At 39.4% G+C, this 20,541-nt stretch overlaps 2 protein-coding genes across 2 annotated transcripts; both read right to left on the bottom strand.

Moving 5' to 3' along the window:
• Positions 1-1,305: 1,305 nt before the first annotated feature.
• On the bottom strand, positions 1,306-14,766 carry kiss1rb (KISS1 receptor b; the record flags this gene model as incomplete). Its single annotated transcript, XM_080035565.1, has 10 exons — positions 1,306-1,545; positions 2,156-2,308; positions 2,754-2,992; positions 6,446-6,581; positions 6,833-6,957; positions 9,123-9,342; positions 9,530-9,638; positions 12,802-12,895; positions 13,796-14,216; positions 14,710-14,766. 10 exons carry the CDS (start codon positions 14,764-14,766, stop codon positions 1,306-1,308), a joined length of 1,794 nt encoding a protein of 597 aa, XP_079891691.1.
• A 373-nt stretch (positions 14,767-15,139) lies between these two features.
• isca1 (iron-sulfur cluster assembly 1) lies at positions 15,140-18,468 on the bottom strand. The gene is made up of 4 exons (XM_080037270.1): positions 18,379-18,468; positions 16,922-16,975; positions 16,374-16,479; positions 15,140-16,113 (listed from the first exon to the last, which is right to left on the bottom strand). The coding sequence occupies exons 1-4, from the start codon at positions 18,457-18,459 to the stop codon at positions 15,965-15,967; spliced, it is 390 nt and encodes a 129-aa protein (XP_079893396.1). The 5' UTR covers positions 18,460-18,468; the 3' UTR covers positions 15,140-15,964.
• Between the last annotated feature and the right edge of the window lie 2,073 nt (positions 18,469-20,541).

The raw sequence follows: 20,541 nt of genomic DNA, 5'->3' as shown, positions 1-20,541 counted from the left end.
CACACATGTACCAGGGTTAGCGAACCGCTCTCCCAGGCCTATTGCATAAAAGTGGAATAAAGATATCCAGGATGATTGATAAAGCCAGCCTTGACAAAGTCTAGCCTGGGCACTTTGGATCAGTCAGTTGCATAAATGCCAATCCAGGATCAAAAGGGCCCGCTTTGTCAAGCCAGGTGTAAGTCATTCTGTTAAGTGCCAGCCCACAGCTTTCAGAAGTAGACCCAGAGATCGAACACAGATTTACTGATGGAAAAATGGAAAAGACGGCCCATTTTCCCACAATGCCTTGCTATAGTTTAAACCGTAAGTGAGGGGGCAGTTCATTTCATACAGGAGATGTATTCTCTGCTAAGTCATCTTGATGTCCCTGCATTGTTTTATGATAAAATAGTTGACAATGAGCAGTCTGCAGGTGCATATAAAAAATGTAATATCATGGAAAGTCCATTCAAAAAGTGAAACTTCCATAGATTCATTACACAAAGTGAAATATGTCAGGCCTTTTTTTTTTGGATGATTGATTGATCATGGAATAAAAAAATCCAGTATCTCAAAATATTAGAATATTACATACAACCAATCAGAAAAAGGATTTATAATACAGAAATGTCGACCTCCTGAAAAGTATGCTTATTCTAGATTAATTTCACTTCATGTGTAATGAATTTCTAGAATATATTTAAGTTTCACTTTTTGAATTCAATTACAGAAAAAAATAATTTTTCATTGATATTGAATTTTGTTTTAGATGAATTTATTTGACCCACATATGCAACGTCATCTGCCATCGATGATCAATTGTATAAATATAGCCTGCAATATGAACAGAGTATCACATAAATTATTATAATCATTGCATCTTAATGTAATTATAATTAAGTTAATTATAAATGGTTCAGGTTAAATAAAATAAAAAATAAGAACTATTTAACTAAATGACAATGCAGTCTTTTATGTGTTACCTTAAAACAGGCTAATGAAAATAAAGCAGTACACAGAAGGTCATGGAATAACTGTTAAACACCTTGATTTCAGATCGGAGTGACAGCTGACTGAGCCAATCAGGCAACAGAATAAGATTATCCTTTACGTTTAGCCTGGTCGGGACCAGGCTAAACGTAAAGGATAAATCTCCATGGTAATTTATGTCCCTCCGCTTTTATGCAACCGGATCATGGCTAACGCAAGCCAGGATAACCGAAAAATCCTAGGTTAATCCCTTATCCTAGTTTTATGCAATAGGCCCTGAACAAACTATAAATAAACAATGAGCGCACAGTGTCTGAATGCCCTGTGTGGCCTTTAGGGGGCAGATGAGAGAAAGTTCATCTCTACTTGTCCTTTGGGTGCTGCCTGGTCAACCACCTCTCTACCTCCCTCTGTGTCCACGGTTCCCACCCTGCCTCTCGCCCTGGTGCGCCACAGAACTAAAGCAGGGAAGGCGTTCTTGAAGGCCTTTCGGAAGTTGTTCCCCATGAAGGTGTAAACTAGCGGGTTGACTGACGAGTTGGAGTAAGACATGCAGTGGCCCCAAATCTTCAGCTGTGGAGTCAAAATTAACAGAAAAATTAAGATGTAAGTCATCGATAGGTGTCACAATTTCTGAAGCAATAGCATTGATTTCTCCAATTCACCTACTGTATTCGCCCTGCCTGGAAAAATCATTATCACCATTTTGGCAAAATACAACAACACCCATGAGCCTTGGCTGATATCATGGAGAAAAAGTTTAAACTTTTAGTTGATTTATTTTGGGAATAATGTACAGCACACACGTTTTTTATTTGTATATCTTGGAAATCTTGGTGGAAAATAGAAATGTAAGGTAGAGAAGAAATGCAATTCAAAGCTGCACTGGATTATATTTAATGATTTTCTTTAGAAACTTGAGGTGTTGTATACATATAATTGGTTGAGGTCCAGCCCAGATGAATGTAAAGTTAGTCTGTAGCATCTATAATTCAAAAACAGACAAGCAATCCTCTTGATTACTCTGATGATTATGATATAAGATCTGAAGTTAGAAAGGATCATCCTATTAATAAGATTGAAGCAGAGTTAAATCAGTGGTAAATTGTGTCAATCAGATGAAAAATCGGGTTGGAAAAAAAAAAGCGTTTGTGTAAAACATCATGGAGAGTAGAGAAGTCACCTTGTAGAGAATGTAACTGCGGTGGCCAAAAGCTTGCAGGAGGATGCAGACATGGATGGGGCCCCAGCAGACGAGGAACAGGGCTACCATCACCAGCACCATGCGGGAGACTCGGGCCTGCACTGCTGCTTTTCGCTCCACCTGGGCCTGGAGCTGGAGTGTTTGATTAAACGTGCACGGTCAGCATTTCTAAAGGACGCTCATTGTCAAAATCACTTTTTCATCAAAATCAGTGAATATTCAATCTCCTCACAATCTGCTACCTACTGTATGTGCGCTGAAAACAAATTGTGTGTTAGTACACAGCCTAGGCTCTGTAAACCTGTATGTAAACAAAGGGGGCCCACTCTAGCTAGCATCATGCCCATTGATAGAGCTTGGACTGTGTATGGACACTAGCTTTTTTTTCAGCGCATATCGAGTAGGCTGGACAGGTAGCGAACCGTGAGGAGATATTCACTGATTTTGACAAAAAGTGATTTTGACAAAAAGGGTTCTCCAGAAACGCTGACTACACCTTGAAATAAAGATCACACACATTTATGTTGTTCTCCATGAGGTCTAATAATCAAATGTTACTGCATATATTTTCTCTCACTTGGTCGCCACCGTCGCTGGGATTGACGCTGGGTTGGCCCATGCGTTTGAGCATGAATGCGTAACAGGCGGTGATGGTGAGCAGCGGCAGCAGGTAGACAGCCAGAAGGTTGTAGATGATGAAGGCTCTCTGGAGGCCGGCCGAGGGAAACACCTCACTGCAGTAGGTCTGAGGGCCGTACCAGTCTCCTGCCTCAAGACGCTGGTACAGTGCCACAGGCACCGACAGGAGCAAGGAGCCTGGAGACTCAGAGCATGGTGGCCATGATCAGGAGAAGAACTGGACAATCCCAACAACTGCTTTCCAGAATTACAAAGTCAGTTTCTTTTTCCAGAACAATTTTGGGGTGTTAAAGCTATACTGCGTAACTTTATCATATCAATGAATTTCGGTTACATTCGAGCCATTGCCAAATGAGTTGATAACAAAAAATATTATGCCTATCAGCTCCACAAAACTCTGTTAGTATTTCTCAGTATGGCAATATTTACAAACTGGTGTTGTCCCCCTGACACTGGCGCCACAGCTCAAGAATCACCCACAACAATTTTCAGTTATTGATTCAACTGCTAAGAAGGAACCTGGACTTACAGCAGAAGGAATAAAATCCATGCGTGATCACCAAAGGCCGTTTCCATTTGTCTTTAACATGTGGTTTTTGTGATCGGATCACGTGAATACAGCTCTAACTACAGGTGAAAACACTCTCAAGACGCATTGAGATCGGATCACAAAAACCACATTCGGAGGTGGTTTACGTTGGTTGTGTCGGATGTGTCCGCATTCATTTGGTAGTGGGAACACCAATGTGACTTTTGTCCACATTAGGGACCTCCTACTCAACTGCCGCCACCTGCCTGAGCGGAAATACGTTGAAAATGCATCAATGGCATTCATGCAGCTTTTATAGAAGCCTCATGAACGTTAGTTGCATCCGCCAGTATTGCAAATGACAAGCTTTCTGTCCTCTGTTTTCATTTCACTGCGTAAATCTGAAAACACGAAAATCTCTGCTATTGACTGGAGAGCTGCAAGGCAACGACTTCCTGTTCTTATCTGCTTAAAAATAAAAGTCAACTCGCGTTTGGCTAGTAACCGGCTTTGGTAACACTTTACAATAAGGTACACAAAATTGTAGTAGCTACTACATACCTACTACATAGTTTTTTTTTTTGTGCTACCTATGTGTTAGGTAGCACAAAAAAAAAACCCCCAATGTAGTAGGTAGCACATAGGGTTTTTTTTTTTTGTGCTACCTATGTGTTAGGTAGCACAAAAAAAAAACCCCTATGTGTTACCTACTACATAGTTTTTTTTTTTTGCGCTACCTATGTGTTAGGTAGCACAAAAAAAAAACCCCTATGTGTTAGGTAGCACATACGTTTTTTTTTTTTTTGTGCTACCTATGTGTTAGGTAGCACAAAAAAAAAAAACCCTATGTGTTACCTACTACATAGTTTTTTTTTTTTGCGCTACCTGTGTTAGGTAGCACAAAAAAAAAACCCCTATGTGTTAGGTAGCACATAGGGTTTTTTTTTTTTTTGTGCTACCTATGTGTTAGGTAGCACAAAAAAAAAACCCTATGTGTTACCTACTACATAGTTTTTTTTTTTTGTGCTACCTATGTGTTAGGTAGCACAAAAAAAAAAACTATGTAGTAGGTAACATAGGGTTTTTTTTTTTGTGCTACCTAACACATAGGTAGCACAAAAAAAAAAAACTATGTAGTAGGTAACACATAGGGTTTTTTTTTTTGTGCTACCTAACACATAGGTAGCACAAAAAAAAAACTATGTAGTAGGTAACACATAGGGTTTTTTTTTTGTGCTACCTAACACATAGGTAGCACAAAAAAAAAAAACTATGTAGTAGGTAACACATAGGGTTTTTTTTTTGTGCTACCTAACACATAGGTAGCACAAAAAAAAAACTATGTAGTAGGTAACACATAGGGTTTTTTTTTTGTGCTACCTAACACATAGGTAGCACAAAAAAAAAAAAACTATGTAGTAGGTAACACATAGGGTTTTTTTTTTGTGCTACCTAACACATAGGTAGCACAAAAAAAAAAACTATGTAGTAGGTATGTAGTAGCTACTACAATTTTGTGTACCTTATTGTAAAGTGTTACCCAGGCTTTTAATGTGAAGGCGCACAGGCAATATTCTGTTCGCACGTAAAGTAACTTAAAGAGGACCTATGATACTTTTTGACTTTTATGACCTATAAACGTTTTTATAATGATTTATAGTCATGTTTAACCATACTAGCTTATCAAATAATGACGTACATGCATTTAGACGTATTCCCTGCTGACCGTCTGGGGTGGCTGTGCAGAGCACTAAACACTAGGGCAGCCAATCGAGAAATCACGTGTTCAAATCGGTTCACAATTTCCGGATATTCTTGTCGTCACGAAAGCAGATGTTTCCATGTATGGTAATGCTGCTCAGGCAAGCTCCGGCCATGCCCCCACCTTCCTGCTATCAAATCTCCCCGCGCGCTGCTGAAAGTGTTCCGGAAGGAAGGTAACCAATCACAACGGAGTGGGGTTTGCAGGAGGGGGGGGGAGAAGCACAAAGCCGAGTGTGGAGCAGACTGCTGTGCTCACTCAGATGAGAGGAAGAGTTTCCCAAAAATCTACATGTTTTTTTGTGATGTGATTCGTGTTAGGTTGCTCTATAGCAGTTTTTAACAAGAAATTAAGACCAGAAAAGTAGTATAACTGCATATAAAGCTGTGTACTGGTGAAGAGTGTATCAGACGTTAGAAAAGCCGCCCGGCCAGCACACATCTTTCACTAGCCAAAGTGGCGTAATACTCGCCTCGCCTAAGAGTTTTTACTTTTATATACTATCTATGATATTTAGCCACATTTGGCGAGTGTTAATGTAGAGCCCTCTACAGTAAGCAGTGTTGTGCATCGCTCCTCCTTGTCTAAATGAGACAGTAGCCTATCTCGTCAACATAGACTGGTAATTATCTTCGCATGTAATGCATTTTAATAGCAAATGCGATTAAAACTGTGGCACTGTACAGCCCTGTATGTTTACTTGTTTGAAACCCACCGGTTAAAAACAGCAGTAAACGGAAATTATGTACTGTACGTGTTGATTTAAATACAGCGCGGGTAAATGGAATCAGATCACAAGTAGACAAAGAAGTCACATTTGAAAATACATGTGTGAACACACGGACTGAGAGCTAGCCACTTGTTGTAACCAGATTCAAAAAGTCAGATGTTAATCCCAGGTGGAAACAGGGTCTTACCTAATGTAGATCTGTCGACAGTGTTGTTGTTATTACTCAGAATTCCTCATTGGGGCGACAGAAGTCATGCACTATAGCTTTAAGATCTAGTTTTAACAGTGGTAAGAAAATGTGCTATTACAATAAAAAAATGTCAATGTAATGTAAAATGTAAACAGGAATCTCGGCCTATATCTCCCTTAGCTATATACTTAATGCATGTCCAAGCTACATCCGTGCCACAATTTGAATCTGATAACTCCAAACATCTTTTCAGAAAATAAAACATTACAGTTTCTAAGTGACAGTAAGGGAAAAGAATTGCCAAAAACAGGAAACAAACTAAGAAAGAAAAATCGCAAATGTTTTAAATCTGTACTTTCATTCCAGTATGTGTGTATAAGGTTTTGAATGTGTACTCGGGTGTATTTGTGTTTGAATACCTATCCAGATGGAAACAGAGACGGCCAGAGCCATGCGTTGGCTTCGGTGTTGCAGTGACTGCAGAGGATAGACGGTCACGTAGCAGCGGTCCACACTCATAGCTGACAGAGTGATACAGGTTGCCTGGGCAGTCACCTGAAACACATTCACACAAGGAAGCTTTATTTTCTGATTGACACTTTGTAGGCTACTGTCACTGTAAAACAAAAACATGTTACTTTTTATCCCTGGTACATTTTTAAAACAGGTTTTATCATTTTGTGTAGTAACTCATTTTGATTCACAACAACATTTAATGTGTATGCAATATGTTAATATCTTTGTACTGGGTATAAAATTGATGTTGGCCCATTTGTGAGGCTTTTTCATGTGTGTGTGTGACTTACTTGCTGCAGGTAGTTCACCAGTCGGCACATAAACTCCCCAAAGATCCAGCTGGGCAGTGGGTAGAGTGTGGCAGTGAAGGGCACGCAGCACACCAGGAACATGATATCAGTCGTGGCCAGGTTTACTGGAGGATTGAAAGGGACAAGGGGACCACAAATTAAAAACAAGGGGACCACAAACCAAAAACTATTAAAACCAATAACATGGGTAGCTGTCGAGGTTTCTGCCTTTCAAAATGAACTAACTAACCGGTGGTCTCGATTAAAAATATCAAGGGGGATAGAGCAGATGAGTTATAAGTTGTGATGGATATTGAAACGGATGTATGAAAGTGAACATACAACCATTCATCTAAAATTCTAAGTCAACATTCACAAAGACAATGGGCCAGTTTCACAGACAGGGCCTAGATTAAGCCAGGAGTAGGCCTTAATGTGGACTAGTTAAACTGGGACGTTTAAGTCACTTTCATGGATATGGTTTAAGTTTGGCTTAGTTAAGGTAAGTAAGCCTGATTGTGAACACCTGCCCATGAGCACATGCTGCTGGTCCAACGGTGATCATAAAAACCCGGAGTGGAACAGAAACACCATTGCAATGGCAGAGGCTAAAAAAATCCCATGAATAAACTTAAATGAATTTGAAAAAAATTGTTTGAAACAAAAAATATTGAATCTAAAAGCAATACTGCTGGGACTGAGCAAATAAATAGTTGGGCCGCAATTTACAACAAATTCAATTCTAATGAAAATGTTACTAAGAGAACAATACACCAACTTCAGGTTATCTTCATTATTATCGGTATTTCACATCTTTCTCATTTATAATTTTGACATTATATTTAATGATATCTGCACTGATAGACTCTGTAGAAAAACCTGAATCTCGCTTTAAAGAAGAGCTTGCCACAACCTTTCAACAAAGGACAAAAAAGATGACGTTGCATGAAAGTTAGCCCGAGAATTCCATGAACAGAAAATGCAATATCTGAAGGAAGTATGACATGAAAATTCTACAGGTAGAATTGGACATGAAGTTGGAAGAGAGAGGTATGATTCAAACAAGATACAGTACTGAGACAATTGTGATTACTAATCACAGTGAAGATATAAGTAGAAAATAAAAGGTGTTCATGTTGTGTTTTGTCATTTTGTTATTCATGTGTGTCAGTATTACAACCACATTTGAAAACAGAATTGTTTTAGACACTCATTGTATTGTGCTGAATACATCTTCAATTTAAATGCATCCATCTAATAAACTCAAGCAAAGTTGTTATTTTCAGTGCTTTTTCCATATTGAAAGCGGTCTCGAAATGTAAATTCATCAAATAAATGTTTTGGATTAGGCTAGAGTCGCTAGACCTATCCACAAGTACTCTTCTGGCTGGCCTCTGCAGTGGGAGTTGGTCTTCATTTAGATATTCCAAATAGTCCATGCTCCCTCACAAACACCACTAAACTGAAGTTAAACCTGCCTCTTTGGAGGATTAATTTCAGCTCAAATTTAGACCTAGAGTAGCTCTAGTCGTCCGTCTTGCAATTGGCTTTGTTTAATCCAGAATATCTTTAATCTAGAACTATTTTAAACTGAGTCTGTGTAAGTAGCTTTGAATTAATCCAGCTCAACAGGCATTTTAGTCTCGGACTAGGTTTAAGCCTCGTCTGTGAAACCGGCCCAATATGGATTTGCTATGAGAGCTTAAATGCCACCTATGAAGTCTTTGACCTTTAGTAGCCCCATGTTCTTCTATGAGCGGGTTCCTTACAGGGATAGAAAGATCACTAGACTATTTATCCAAGCAAAAGAACTGATGCTTCAAATAAAATTAACATCAGTATAAATTAAAGTTACAGGTGTATAAATGTCCTGAAAAAAGTAATAACCTTAGTTAAAAAGTACTCTGCGGAAGCTCTACTGTGTTATATAACTAAAAGGGAGATTATATGAAAATGACTATGATAATGTAACATCACATTTGAATATGAAATATAAACTTTAGGACATATTAAAGAGAATGAACATGTCAACGTTCAAGCAAGTTAACATTTGCAGTATGTAGATAAAAGTGATGATTAATTATAAAACTTAAATTTTACTGGATTAATGTCCATTTGTTGTACGGTTGACAAACCACTTTATAGGCCAACTACAGGAGACTTTTCTCTTTTAAATACTCCAAATTGCACAACATATTGTCTTTAAATATTGTCAAGTAACAAAAGTAAATGTAAATTATTCCTTTTGTCAGCCCTTAATTGTCCCTGTTGTGTCCTTCATAAATGTTACCAATGTAGAAGTTGGTGACGGTCTTCATCTGCTGGTGCTTGGTGACCACGTGGATGACCAGCGAGTTCCCTACCAGGCCGACCAGCATGATGAGGCTGAAGACAGTGGGGACGAGCCAGGCATCCACCAGTACAGGTGGCCCCTGGCCCTCTGGAGCTGAAGACTCGTTGCTTACAGACCCGCATTCTGGACCCCGATTGGCTGCGGATTCCTCTATCATCTTCCAAATATCAAACACAGAAAATATACACTTTTTCAAAAATATTTTTGCAAAAAAAAACCTGCTACATTAAAATATGTTTATAAATGAGCTTTTTTTCTTCTTCTTTAAGCTTTTTAAATAAATAGTAAATACCTATTACTCATAATAAACAAGCATTTTGTTCTGCTCCAGAAGCTTCTCTTACCTGTGTTGTGCGCCTGTTTCTTTCCGCAGTGTTCCTGTCTTTGCTCTGTAGAGCAAGGTTTAGTCCTGTGTTGTGTCGGTGAGGGGCTGCTGCTCTGTTCTCCGCAGGTCTGAGATGAAAGCACTCTTATAAGGCCACTGTAACTGGGGAGGGGAGGGCATGTCTGGAAAATTAGTTTTGCTTTGTGAGCGTTTATGTGTGTGAGCGCAAGAGATGGAGAGACTGTCGTCAGGAGTAGGAGCCTTAAAACCATATATCCATCATCATCTGTAATTACCCAGGACTAGTTGCCCTGTAAAAACAGCTGGATTCAAACAAAATTGCTTTATTTTTTTCAAAATCTGAGCATCTAGAGGTTTTTTTAGCTTAAGTGTGCTTCAGCTAAAAATGCAGCTGGACCTATATATAGATGAGCCAGGGGTCGTGGTGACTGTACAGCGAGATCTCCTGCCACTTACGGCTCAACAAAGACTTTTTAAAGCTGTTATTACTTCCGTCACAGCACAGAAGCAAGTGCCAAACATTTCCAATTTCACAGCAGGACACAAGTGGAGATAGGTATAAAGGTGATTTTGTAGCTGTTGAAATAAAGGATTTGAAAGAACAATGCTTTTGCACCATGCAAATAAAATGATTTGGGTTAAGTGTGCCAATAGCCACAATGTCCTCCTCACATATCAAATGTATTACAGTTTTTCACAATTGTTTAAACACATTTTTTGGAACATCAGGCACAATGTGCACACTCTGAAACTAATTTACCAACTGCATAACCAATTCTGCTGAACTCCAAACACATTTCCTGCCTTACGCGCCCCACACACATCCTACCTCTACTGCGCGTCTACCTCGCGTCTGCGTCTGACTTTTGGTCACAGACTGTGAAATCAACGTAGAGCGAGCACACATCCAACCTCAGACGCACTGCTGAGGCGCGTCGGAGGCACGTCTGCAGCGCCGCTCCCCTTCACCTCAGGAGGCTCGCCTATTTTTTTCTGAGAGCAGCGCGTCTCTCTCGCGTCTCTGTGCTTTAACTGATAGAGAAATACTCTGCTGAGAGTCATATTGACTTCATACTGGCAGCTTTCGCTGTAGTTTCACTATTTCCTGGTGTGTCCCCTTCAAAATAAAACTTCCAACAAGCGAAAATATGGCAAAAAAAAAGAAAAAAAATGGCAATGGGGCGCACGGATTACTGTCCAGACTCAATATAAATCATATGCATCATAGATGACATGAAAGAACTTCATTTTTAATGGGAATTATCTATGAAAACTCTATGTAGAAAGATAGGGCTTTTAGAAGCAGCGCTGCAGCAGCAGCTGCTGAGACGTTGCATGTGTGTCCGAGAAAAGTCCGAGAGAGGCAGCAGTAAGGTAATGCGACGCGCTCCAGAGGTAGACGCAGGATGTGTGTGGGGCGTAGACTCATATTCTCATTCCAAAACACACATTTTTCACAACACTACACATAATTCTCTATATCTTGCACACTCTTCCTGAATTCTCTCTCTTGGTATTCACACAGCACACACTGCCAATCACATCTCTGAACTCAAAAGACTTTTGTGCAGTTAGCTATAGAAGGGTCAGAGATGAGCTCCTGTTTGCTGTGATTTACAGTAGACTGCACATTTTGGTACAAATACAGTTTTTGCCGAATACTGTAAACACTAAAAGTGACTTCTATGACCACAGCATCACAACCTCTAACTTTTGTAACCATGCCCTAAACCAAAGCATCAACCCTACAAACACGATATACTGTAAGCTTGCACTTTGTTTGAAATTCTCCCACACACTTCTTGAAAAAAATTAAACGAATTGAATACCAATCAGTCTAAACCTTAGCACTACAAATAGACCCCAGGTGAGCTCAGCTCCTTTCTGAGACAGTATGAGTCAGGGTAAGAGGAGGAGAGAGACCGACAGGAGGATGAGGACAAAGAAGGCAACAGACGGAGACACATACAACAGGGACACTATAGTGGACCATGTTATAGATCATGGCCTATCAATGAGGCAGCCTGGATAGAGAGTGCAGCCCAACCTGAGTCGCTCCATAATTAGGAGATTTAGACTAGATATCAGGTGGTCGTTTCCCTGTTGCTTCTCAAAGGATGACATTGAGTGTGATGTTGATGAGGCGATGTGGCCAGACGCAAACAGAAGGCGGTATCCATAAAAGGATTCATAATCCAACCACCCAATTCCTTACAACGCTGTTTTTTCTTTTTACCATTGTTCCCTAATTTTACTGTAATTGTCTCTTAGTTTATACTGACACACTGAATTGCTTGAACTACAGTCCTACCTACTCATTTTGTTTGTTTGAAATGTCAAAATAAACTATTCTGCAACATGTGTGTTCCCATTTGGCAAAAACCGTAAAGTATTTTTGTTACTGTAGGTGAAAGTGTATGAACATGCAAAGGCATAATTCTACTGATAAAGCATTCATATAGTGTTTTGCATTTATACTATAGTGTTTTCCATTTTGCACACCAGTGTTCAATGAGTGCTAGAAATGTCTAGTCATATGATGTATGTGTTTGTCATTTGAAAAGAAAACACCATTTAGTGAAGAGTTAACACTGTTTTGAGGGTAAAGTGTGCTTTTGCAAGAGCAGTGAAGGATTTTGCATTTTGTGTTTGAGTTTTGAGATTTGTGTTTAGGGTTTTGAAAAAGTGAGGTATAGTCTATCAAGAAATGTATGCAATTGTGAAAAACTGTAAAGATGTGTATAGGGCTTCTGTGTACGTTTATCATAGTTGCTCTTGTTTCTTTCTCTTTTGGTAAAAACGGAATACACAAAAGGGAATTTAATGCATCATTGGATGTTTCATATTTTCTGGTCGTAACTTAAATGTTTGCCTTAACTGAATGCATCATTGTGAAAATAGACACACAGAGTATTTCAGTCACCGATATATATTTTTCAGATGTTATCATGTAATAGTTCTCATGACACGACTTGACCCCGAAAAAAGCGGATAAAGATGAGTAGATGAGTGAGTGAGTGAGTGAGTGAGTGAGTGAGTGAGTGAGTGAGTGAGTGAGTGAGTGAGTGAGTGAGTGAGTGAGTGAGTGAGTGAGTGAGTATCTTAGGAGTTCAACACAAACAAATGCAATTAAAAAACAAAGATTAAATAACAGCCAAACCGTCAATGCTGCATGGTTTCAGTGGGATGTTTATCTTTTTTTGTAATGTAATGACCTCCTTCAACTGTGTGGTAAAGGAAGTAGATTCTGGGCGATGCCTAGACGTCTACTGGTTCCTCTGGACTCCAGAGCTCTTTGAGGCACCTGAATACAGCTTCAACTGCAGATCCTTCAAGTCCTCAAAGAACCATTGACATGTTGGCCCTGGATTAGGAACAAGCATTACAATAATCAGTGAGAGATCCACTATTAATCTACTGATTGGCCTGTCTTTGATCCAGAACCTTGAAAGTGGTATAATACATATTTCATAATTAACTTAACAAGCGTCATTGGCCACAGTTATTATTACATGTTGTTCACAAGAAATAAGGATTACAAGGGTGTTCATATAGTCAAGAGCCCATGTTCTCTTTGGCCACATGTCAGAGCATGGGGTCCATTATGAAACAGCTCATCTACAGTAGGTGTGTCATTAAAGGGCACTTCAGTGCAAGACCTTCATATTACACTGATGGGCTGAAAGCTTTGGAGAGCCTTGAAAGCCTTTTACACATTTTTTTTCGTGGACATTTATTGTACCAAAAAACTAACTTTTTTTTTTTTAAGATATTTTTTTTTGCATTTTTTATGCTTTATTGACAGTGTGAAGAGACAGAGGTGAAATGGGGCAGAGAGGGGAGTGACATGCAGAGAACGACCCGGGTGGGAATCGAAATCCGGGCCTGCTGCTGGGCCCGGCCCGGGGGGAGGGGGGGATGGGACGCCCTACCAACTGAACTAAGGGCGCCCCCACCAAAAAACTTACTTGATAAGTTAAGATATTTGAAACAAAGTCTTGATTTAAAATAATCTAATTTTTACTGCTTTTATCTGATTTTCAATTTAATTAATTTTCAATGATATTACATGTTATATGTTAGTTATGGGCTATCCCAGCCGATAATAAAAACATGACAGTAGTTAAGGGAAGTCTTCCTGAACATGAGTTAGTGTCAGCGGCGGACCTATAAAGAGTGTCAGCCTTGTTGTGTGGAAGAAGAGCAATGAAATACAGTATCTATGTGTATTTGTGTACAATGTGACGACTGATTGCTTACTGACCGTTTTTAGGAATCTTTTTCGGCACTTCCAGGATGAGGGGATGGACATCGCTCCTTTCTGACTGCTCTCTAATAGAGGGGACAGGTTTCGAGGAAGACATCTTGGACTTGTCTATCAGTTGTGCAAGGAGGACAGGATTTGAGCTGGCAGTTTGCAGTTGTTGGGATGAGGCCTCTGCAGTGAAGGGGGCAGGTAACCCCTCAGTCAGGTGATCGCGCCTCTTAAAGTGAACCTGGGACAGCTGGTTGATGTGTTCAGGGAGGATGGCTCTGGATCTAAAAGCCCCATGGGAGTCACTAGTGTCTGTGGCTGTTATCGTCAGGATGGGGAAGGCGGTGTGGAGGTTTCGGGGGTCTCGAATACGTATGTTCTCATGAGGTGGTGATTTCCTCTCGGCCAAAGCCACTAAAAACTCGGAAATCTGAGAGAGAGGTATACAGAAATCTGACAGTAATACAGGTGTTTTAGCCTTATTTATACAGTATTCATAAGCATACTGTTCTTCCCAGCACAATCAAAAGTAAGTAAGAATAATGGCGGCACATCATCTAACTTTAACAGTAGTCCCTCATAAGGACAAACACACAGAGAACTGCCCCGATAATGCAGTTCCCCTAAACTCATCAAAGCTTTCAGCGTCAGTCCTTCAGCTCACCTCACCGGTTTGTTTTTTCTGGCCGTGCAACCTTACTCTTCTCGTTCACTCACATGGTTTTATCAGTGTCATTTGTACTTTCTCAACACAAAAAGTCACAGTTTAACTAAACAATTAAAACTGGCACATCTGCACATCAATAGGTGACAATTTCATCCAGTGTTTAAACATAACCACTTATTTCAGAATGTGCAAAATGTGACATCAGGCCTGTTCGTTGAGAAGAGGCTTATACAAACCATGTATCATTTCTCACTACCTTAAGACCATAAGACTCTCTGCTGTCATAATCTCCCTCCTTGTCTCGACTGTCCATAACCCCAAATGACCTTATTAAGAAAAAAAAAAGTTAAAATTAAGCAAAATGCCCACGTTACTTCAGTGATGTTAAAATACAAATGATGGAAATACACATTTTACAATGACTGTACCTCCTACTGCCCGAATACAGAGGAAAAAACAGTGATGCTGCTTCATCATTCAGACGGAACCGTGACACATAATCCATCTGGTTCTTGAAATAGAGCTATCACCATGACGATCGAGGTGAATATTCCAATAACAACTGAGCCATCACCATAACAACTGGTCTACCTACGTTTGTCACTTCAGCTATGATGGAACAATCATACCGACACAAATCAATGAAACGGAAAAGAAAAAAGGGACAATTTGATGTTACTGGATGTAGCTATTTATTAATCCATATGTACAGACATATTGCACAGGTTGCAAATATTAAGAGCACACAGTCTATACAAAGTCCTGGCTTTGATCAAGCAAAAAAAGAAATCAACATAATCCCCATGTACTGTTATGTGAGGGATACAGGTATTTTGTGCGTATTCTTTGTGTGTTTCAAGGGAGATTTACATTATATGTACACGCAGAGATAAATATATTCTTTACAAACTAATAAAGCAGTTTCAACACACTCAAACTCTTCCTCTCCTGTATACTGCTGGTAAGTGACACCAGACGACAGCACACTTTCTGTCAAACAGCTGATGTTGGCCTCAACGTCTATGGGTTCCGGGTGGATGGATTCAAACCTGAATTCAGAATACTTAATAGTATCACGTTTCATCCTCTTAGCTTTACCAACCATTTCCTCCTTTTTTCACAAGTCAAGGTTAAAGGTTGACTAAATGGCTGAAAATATTGTGCGTATGTATGCGTAAAATGGCTGCCAGTCACTGTCATTTAAAAACAAAAATCCTTGCTTCTGAGGTCCTTTCTTTGATGCGGAGCTCAACATAAAAAACATCAACATCAGAGGTAGGTGAACCTAAAATCAACATGTGTTAAGATGGTCATGACTACAGTGATTGCATTGAAACCTTCCTCCGATCATGAACAATACAAACTTGGGCTTCACGAATGTGGCACGAAGAGCAGTGAGTTTTCCCCGTGTCCGACTTCCTCCTCAACATTCAGTCTCTCAGTCTTTAGAAATGGGCCATGGGACAGGGTTATGGGGCAGGGTTGTAGGGAGGACGGAGGCTCCATAATGCTCACATGTTGAAGCTTTCGCCACAGCCACACGTGCCCTTTATATTGGGATTGTTGAAGACAAATTCACTGGACAGCTTGGACTCCACAAAGTCCATCTCAGTTCCCAGAAGGGTCAGCTGAGCTTTCTTCTCTATGAACACCCTCACACCTGCAAGAGAGACACAATTGAGCCATTACAAATTGAATGTTCTTAAACGGAACATTTTAAGTTTGATTATATACATTGTATTGGAACAGCCCTGAACAAAACATGTTTTAACTGTCTGTAGAATTTGATCATTGACAACTTTAGCGCTACCTAGTGGTAGTTAGAGGTAGGTAAATCATTTATTTGCTACATCTTATCTTCAAAAACAAAATATTAAAAATATTGTATTAAGGAAAGCACAACAGTAGGACATAACATACCATCTTGCAGCACTTCCTCATCAGATTTGTCTTTGTCCTTTGTGTAGTCCAGTGTGTAAGTCAGTCCATTACAGCCGCGCGTTCTTACCCCGACCTTCAAACCGATCTGGAGAGAGACAGGCATAACCAATTAGTGTAACCTACCTTCATCCAATCACTACTTTATATAGTTTCATCAGCTGCCTAGTGCCTACTTCCTCTGGCTAGCTGGCAGCTAAAGGTGTCAATTACTGGAGTCACTTTTTAGAGTTGAATAGACCAGAGCCTGGAGGAAAGCCTCATAAATACCTTGGTATCAAGACACAGAGCTGGCTATATGTTAATGTTCCAATATTCCAATATTCCAGTCCCCTCGAACGACCCACAGTGTGCTACGCCCTTTTTGATTTGTTTGAAAAGTTAAGTGCAAGTGAGAAATTACAATTTCAAAATATGTCAAAATAACACATCCCCCCTAGGCTGCCATTCCAAAAGATGTATAGGTATAGGAGCACTGGCTGCTTGATGATGCAATGTTGCGGTGACTCCTGGCTGAATCCATTACTCACATATTCCGGCTTGTTCTGCAACAAAACTCTGATCTTGTCCACCGCCGACGGAGTCTAAAGAAAAGACAATAGAAGATTCAAAGTTATGAACATAAGCAGCAGAGCGAGTATGGTGCTGGTTTAAGTTTCTATGATGTTTTGATATTATTTCCCCATTGCAAAACGTTTTGCTGCAGGGGCTATTTACACTAAAACCACAACAGTGTAATGAAAAAAAACACACACACTCCTGTGGCTTTTGCTGTAAGTGAGAAGATGTAGGAGCATTAGAAGAGGGTTCCCAGGGTCTCGTCTCTCACGTGGAGGCATTTTGGAGACACAGGTGAACTACATTAGCCACATGGTGCTAATCCCTAGCTGGTGTGTTTATTGGTGAGTGAGACTGTGCTGCTGTTGATGCCAAGTTTACAGTACAGCCCAACTGTGTCACAGCCTGGAGTTGTTTTCATTGCAATACTGTCAACCAAGTGTAATGGTAATTTCAAAATCTCTTACTTAACACTGGATTAAAAATTCTTACTTATTTTAACCGTAATGTTTAAATATTGGGAAGGCTGAACATGCTAATTCCGCAGTTTGTTATTCATTATTATCTTAAGGTATTACGTCATATCATATCATATCACTACAGCAGAACCATTTAATGACACGTAATCCACATTGTTGAGGACAGTCCAACTATTTTAAATTCATCGTGGCGCACTACCTTTATCAGCTCAGACCACTGTGTGTGGTGGTCTGAGCTGATAAAGGCAGTGCCCTGAAGTATACACAAAGCAGCGGGACGTCCCATAACCCCTCCATTATCACTACCCGCACTGTCAGCAGGGCTTGTCAGGGCGATATTCACCTTGAGAACATTTATATTCTGACAATAAAAACAAACCATGAACAGTCTATTTCATTTAACCACTAACTACTGACCATTGTCAGGCATGTTAAAACAGGTAAGAGTAATGATTCACATCGTTTTCATACTCGTCCAACCATAGAGTGATTCCTCATGCCCCTTAGCTTCTGCCATTATTGTGTTTCTTCATGATCATTTGAAATTGTCCTTGAATGTGTGTTTAATTGTTAAAAAAAAACAAGAACAGCACATCGCCAAGCAGCAGCTTAGCTTAGATTGGCAACCTACCTTGCAAATACGATCTCACGACTTAACATGCTTGTATAACCACCCTGTGATGTGGATCAGCTCATATTAGTTCACCCTAAACATGATTTAAACTGCAATGTTACGAGAAAGTTTCGTACAAGTAGGCTAGTAGAAACAGAATGTGCCTTCGCATAACGTTCATCTGACAGCTGGTTAGCTAGTTTAGCTAACTTTGGATCACGTAACGTTAATGTGACATAACGGCCGGTGGTCTAAACGCCATACCTTCTAAGTTAACCTATACTGAGTGGACTTAAAAGTATCGTACAAAACGTTACTGCCTCATTTTGTAGCTTACCAGTGTCAGCGCGGCTCTCGTGGGAAGTATTTTTCTTTTGCTGACCGCTCGGACGGTCGCCCGTACCATAGAGGCAGACATGTTGTTTGTTAAAATCACAACATTGATCTGCGCAAGCGTGGAAAAAATTAGCAACCGCCCTAAATAAAAAGCTCGCTCAATGATTGGCTAATATCAGGACGGACGGGTGCGGCAGCCAATGGGTTCACGGATCATTTAAACGTCTAGAAAGATTTAGGTCAGCTTGTTTTGTAACATAGGCCTACTTTAAAAGTTGAAGTAGCCTACTGAACTTTTCACAAATTTTTTTTTGGATACTCTTCTGAGAATTTTTTTTAGTTCATACCCAGGGGGCAAAACCCTCTTTTTTTTGGAAAACAGACATGGGCTGTTGTAAAAGGTTGTTCACCAGAAATGATATCTAGGACCTTCAAGGATCACAACCTTTCTTTATATGTCCATGATCACATCCTGGGTGGACAACCACCTGCTGGAAAGCTACAGGGGGACGAAATAGAAAATCGGAACCATGGTTTAATGCGAGGGTAGTCTGGCTTGACCACTTCCGCCAGCGTCTATTAAGCTCTGGCGTCGGCAAACAACGCTACGCCTCCATTGGCTGCTTCCCGGGGTTAGCCCCGCCGTAGATGATTGTGATTGGTTTAAAGAAATAAAAACAGGCCAGCCCAGTTTCCCCCCGAATAGACGGCTCTAAACGGAGTGCTTCCAGACCATACTACTTGCTGTAGTTTGGTCTGGCTTTGCGAGACTAATGCGAGGGTAAAACATTTATTTTTGAACTTATATATATCATCTTGAAACTTTGCCAGTTGATTACTGGCATTAAAACAATTATTTTTTTGTATTGAAGTTTTTTTCAAAATGGTTTGAATATATATGCAAATTTGGCATATTTCACAAATGATGCACATCTTTTAAAAACAAAAATCTAGATATTGGATAAAGCCAGAGTTAAAATAGTTTATTGCATTTTGACATTATACAAGTGTGTTAAGTTTCTACATAACAAACGTCCTCTGTGAGAAATGGTGTGATAATTCTGGTTTGATAGTGGTTAGATTGACATTAGATTTTTTTATTTTATTACTCTGACCCAAAAATCTCAACTTCTAAATCACTTACATTAACTAAACGTTCAATAACAATTCTTAGCACCATTCTGTAGGTTATTAAAGAAGGATTTGTTACACAGCCTTTTTTAATTTTATAAATCAAAAAATACTACAGGTCTTAAAAATGCATTATGGCATGTTTTGAAGAAGAAAATGTCTCATAAATCAGACAATGAACAATATATGAAAAAATCCTTCTTCAATAACCTACAGAATAGTGGTAAGAATGATTATGGAAAGTTAAGATGATATAAGTGATTTAGAAGATGAGATTTCTGGGTCAGAGTAACGAAAAAAACTATCAAATCACGTTTATTTGTACACTATCTAACCAGAATTATCACACCATTTCTCACAGAAGAAGTTTATGTTGAAACTTAACACACTTATATGAAGTCAAAATGCAATAAAGATTTAAACTCTTGCTTTAGCCAATATCTAGATTTTTGTTTTTTAAAGATATGCAAATGTGTGCATAATTTGTGAAATATTCTAAATTTGCATATATATTATTATTTTTTTTTTAAACTTAAATACAAAAAATCATTGTTTTAATGCCAGTAATCAACTGGCAAAGTTTCATGATGATATCTATAAGTTAAAACATTTCCATTTTACCCTCGCATTAAACCATGGTTCTGATTTTCTATTTCGGCCCTCTGTAGCTTTCCAGCAGGTAGTTGACCAGGTTGTCCACCCAGGTTGTGATCCTTGAAGGTCCTAGAGATATAATTTCTGGTGAACAACCTTTTACAACAGTCCATGTCCAAAAAAATCACTTTGCCCCCTTGCTATAATTATTTTTGTCTAATTTATTATTTAAAAAAATGTTCTTGACTCGTAGTCCAATTTCAAGCTTTTTCCAGCATCAGTCAGCTTTGTTGGTCAAACCATTGTTCTTAGCAACATTTAGGGTTGCATCCTACATTTTTTTTTAAACACCTTAGGGTCCTGCAGTATGTAATACAATATGGAGACATTCATTTAGACCAAGATATACTGCTAACAGTGAAGTGTAGTTTGACAAAAC

The sequence above is a fragment of the Ammodytes marinus genome (assembly GCF_949987685.1).
Source record: "Ammodytes marinus genome assembly, chromosome: 2".
Classification (NCBI taxonomy): domain Eukaryota; kingdom Metazoa; phylum Chordata; class Actinopteri; order Uranoscopiformes; family Ammodytidae; genus Ammodytes; species Ammodytes marinus.
This window is presented reverse-complemented; position numbering and strand designations above follow the sequence as displayed.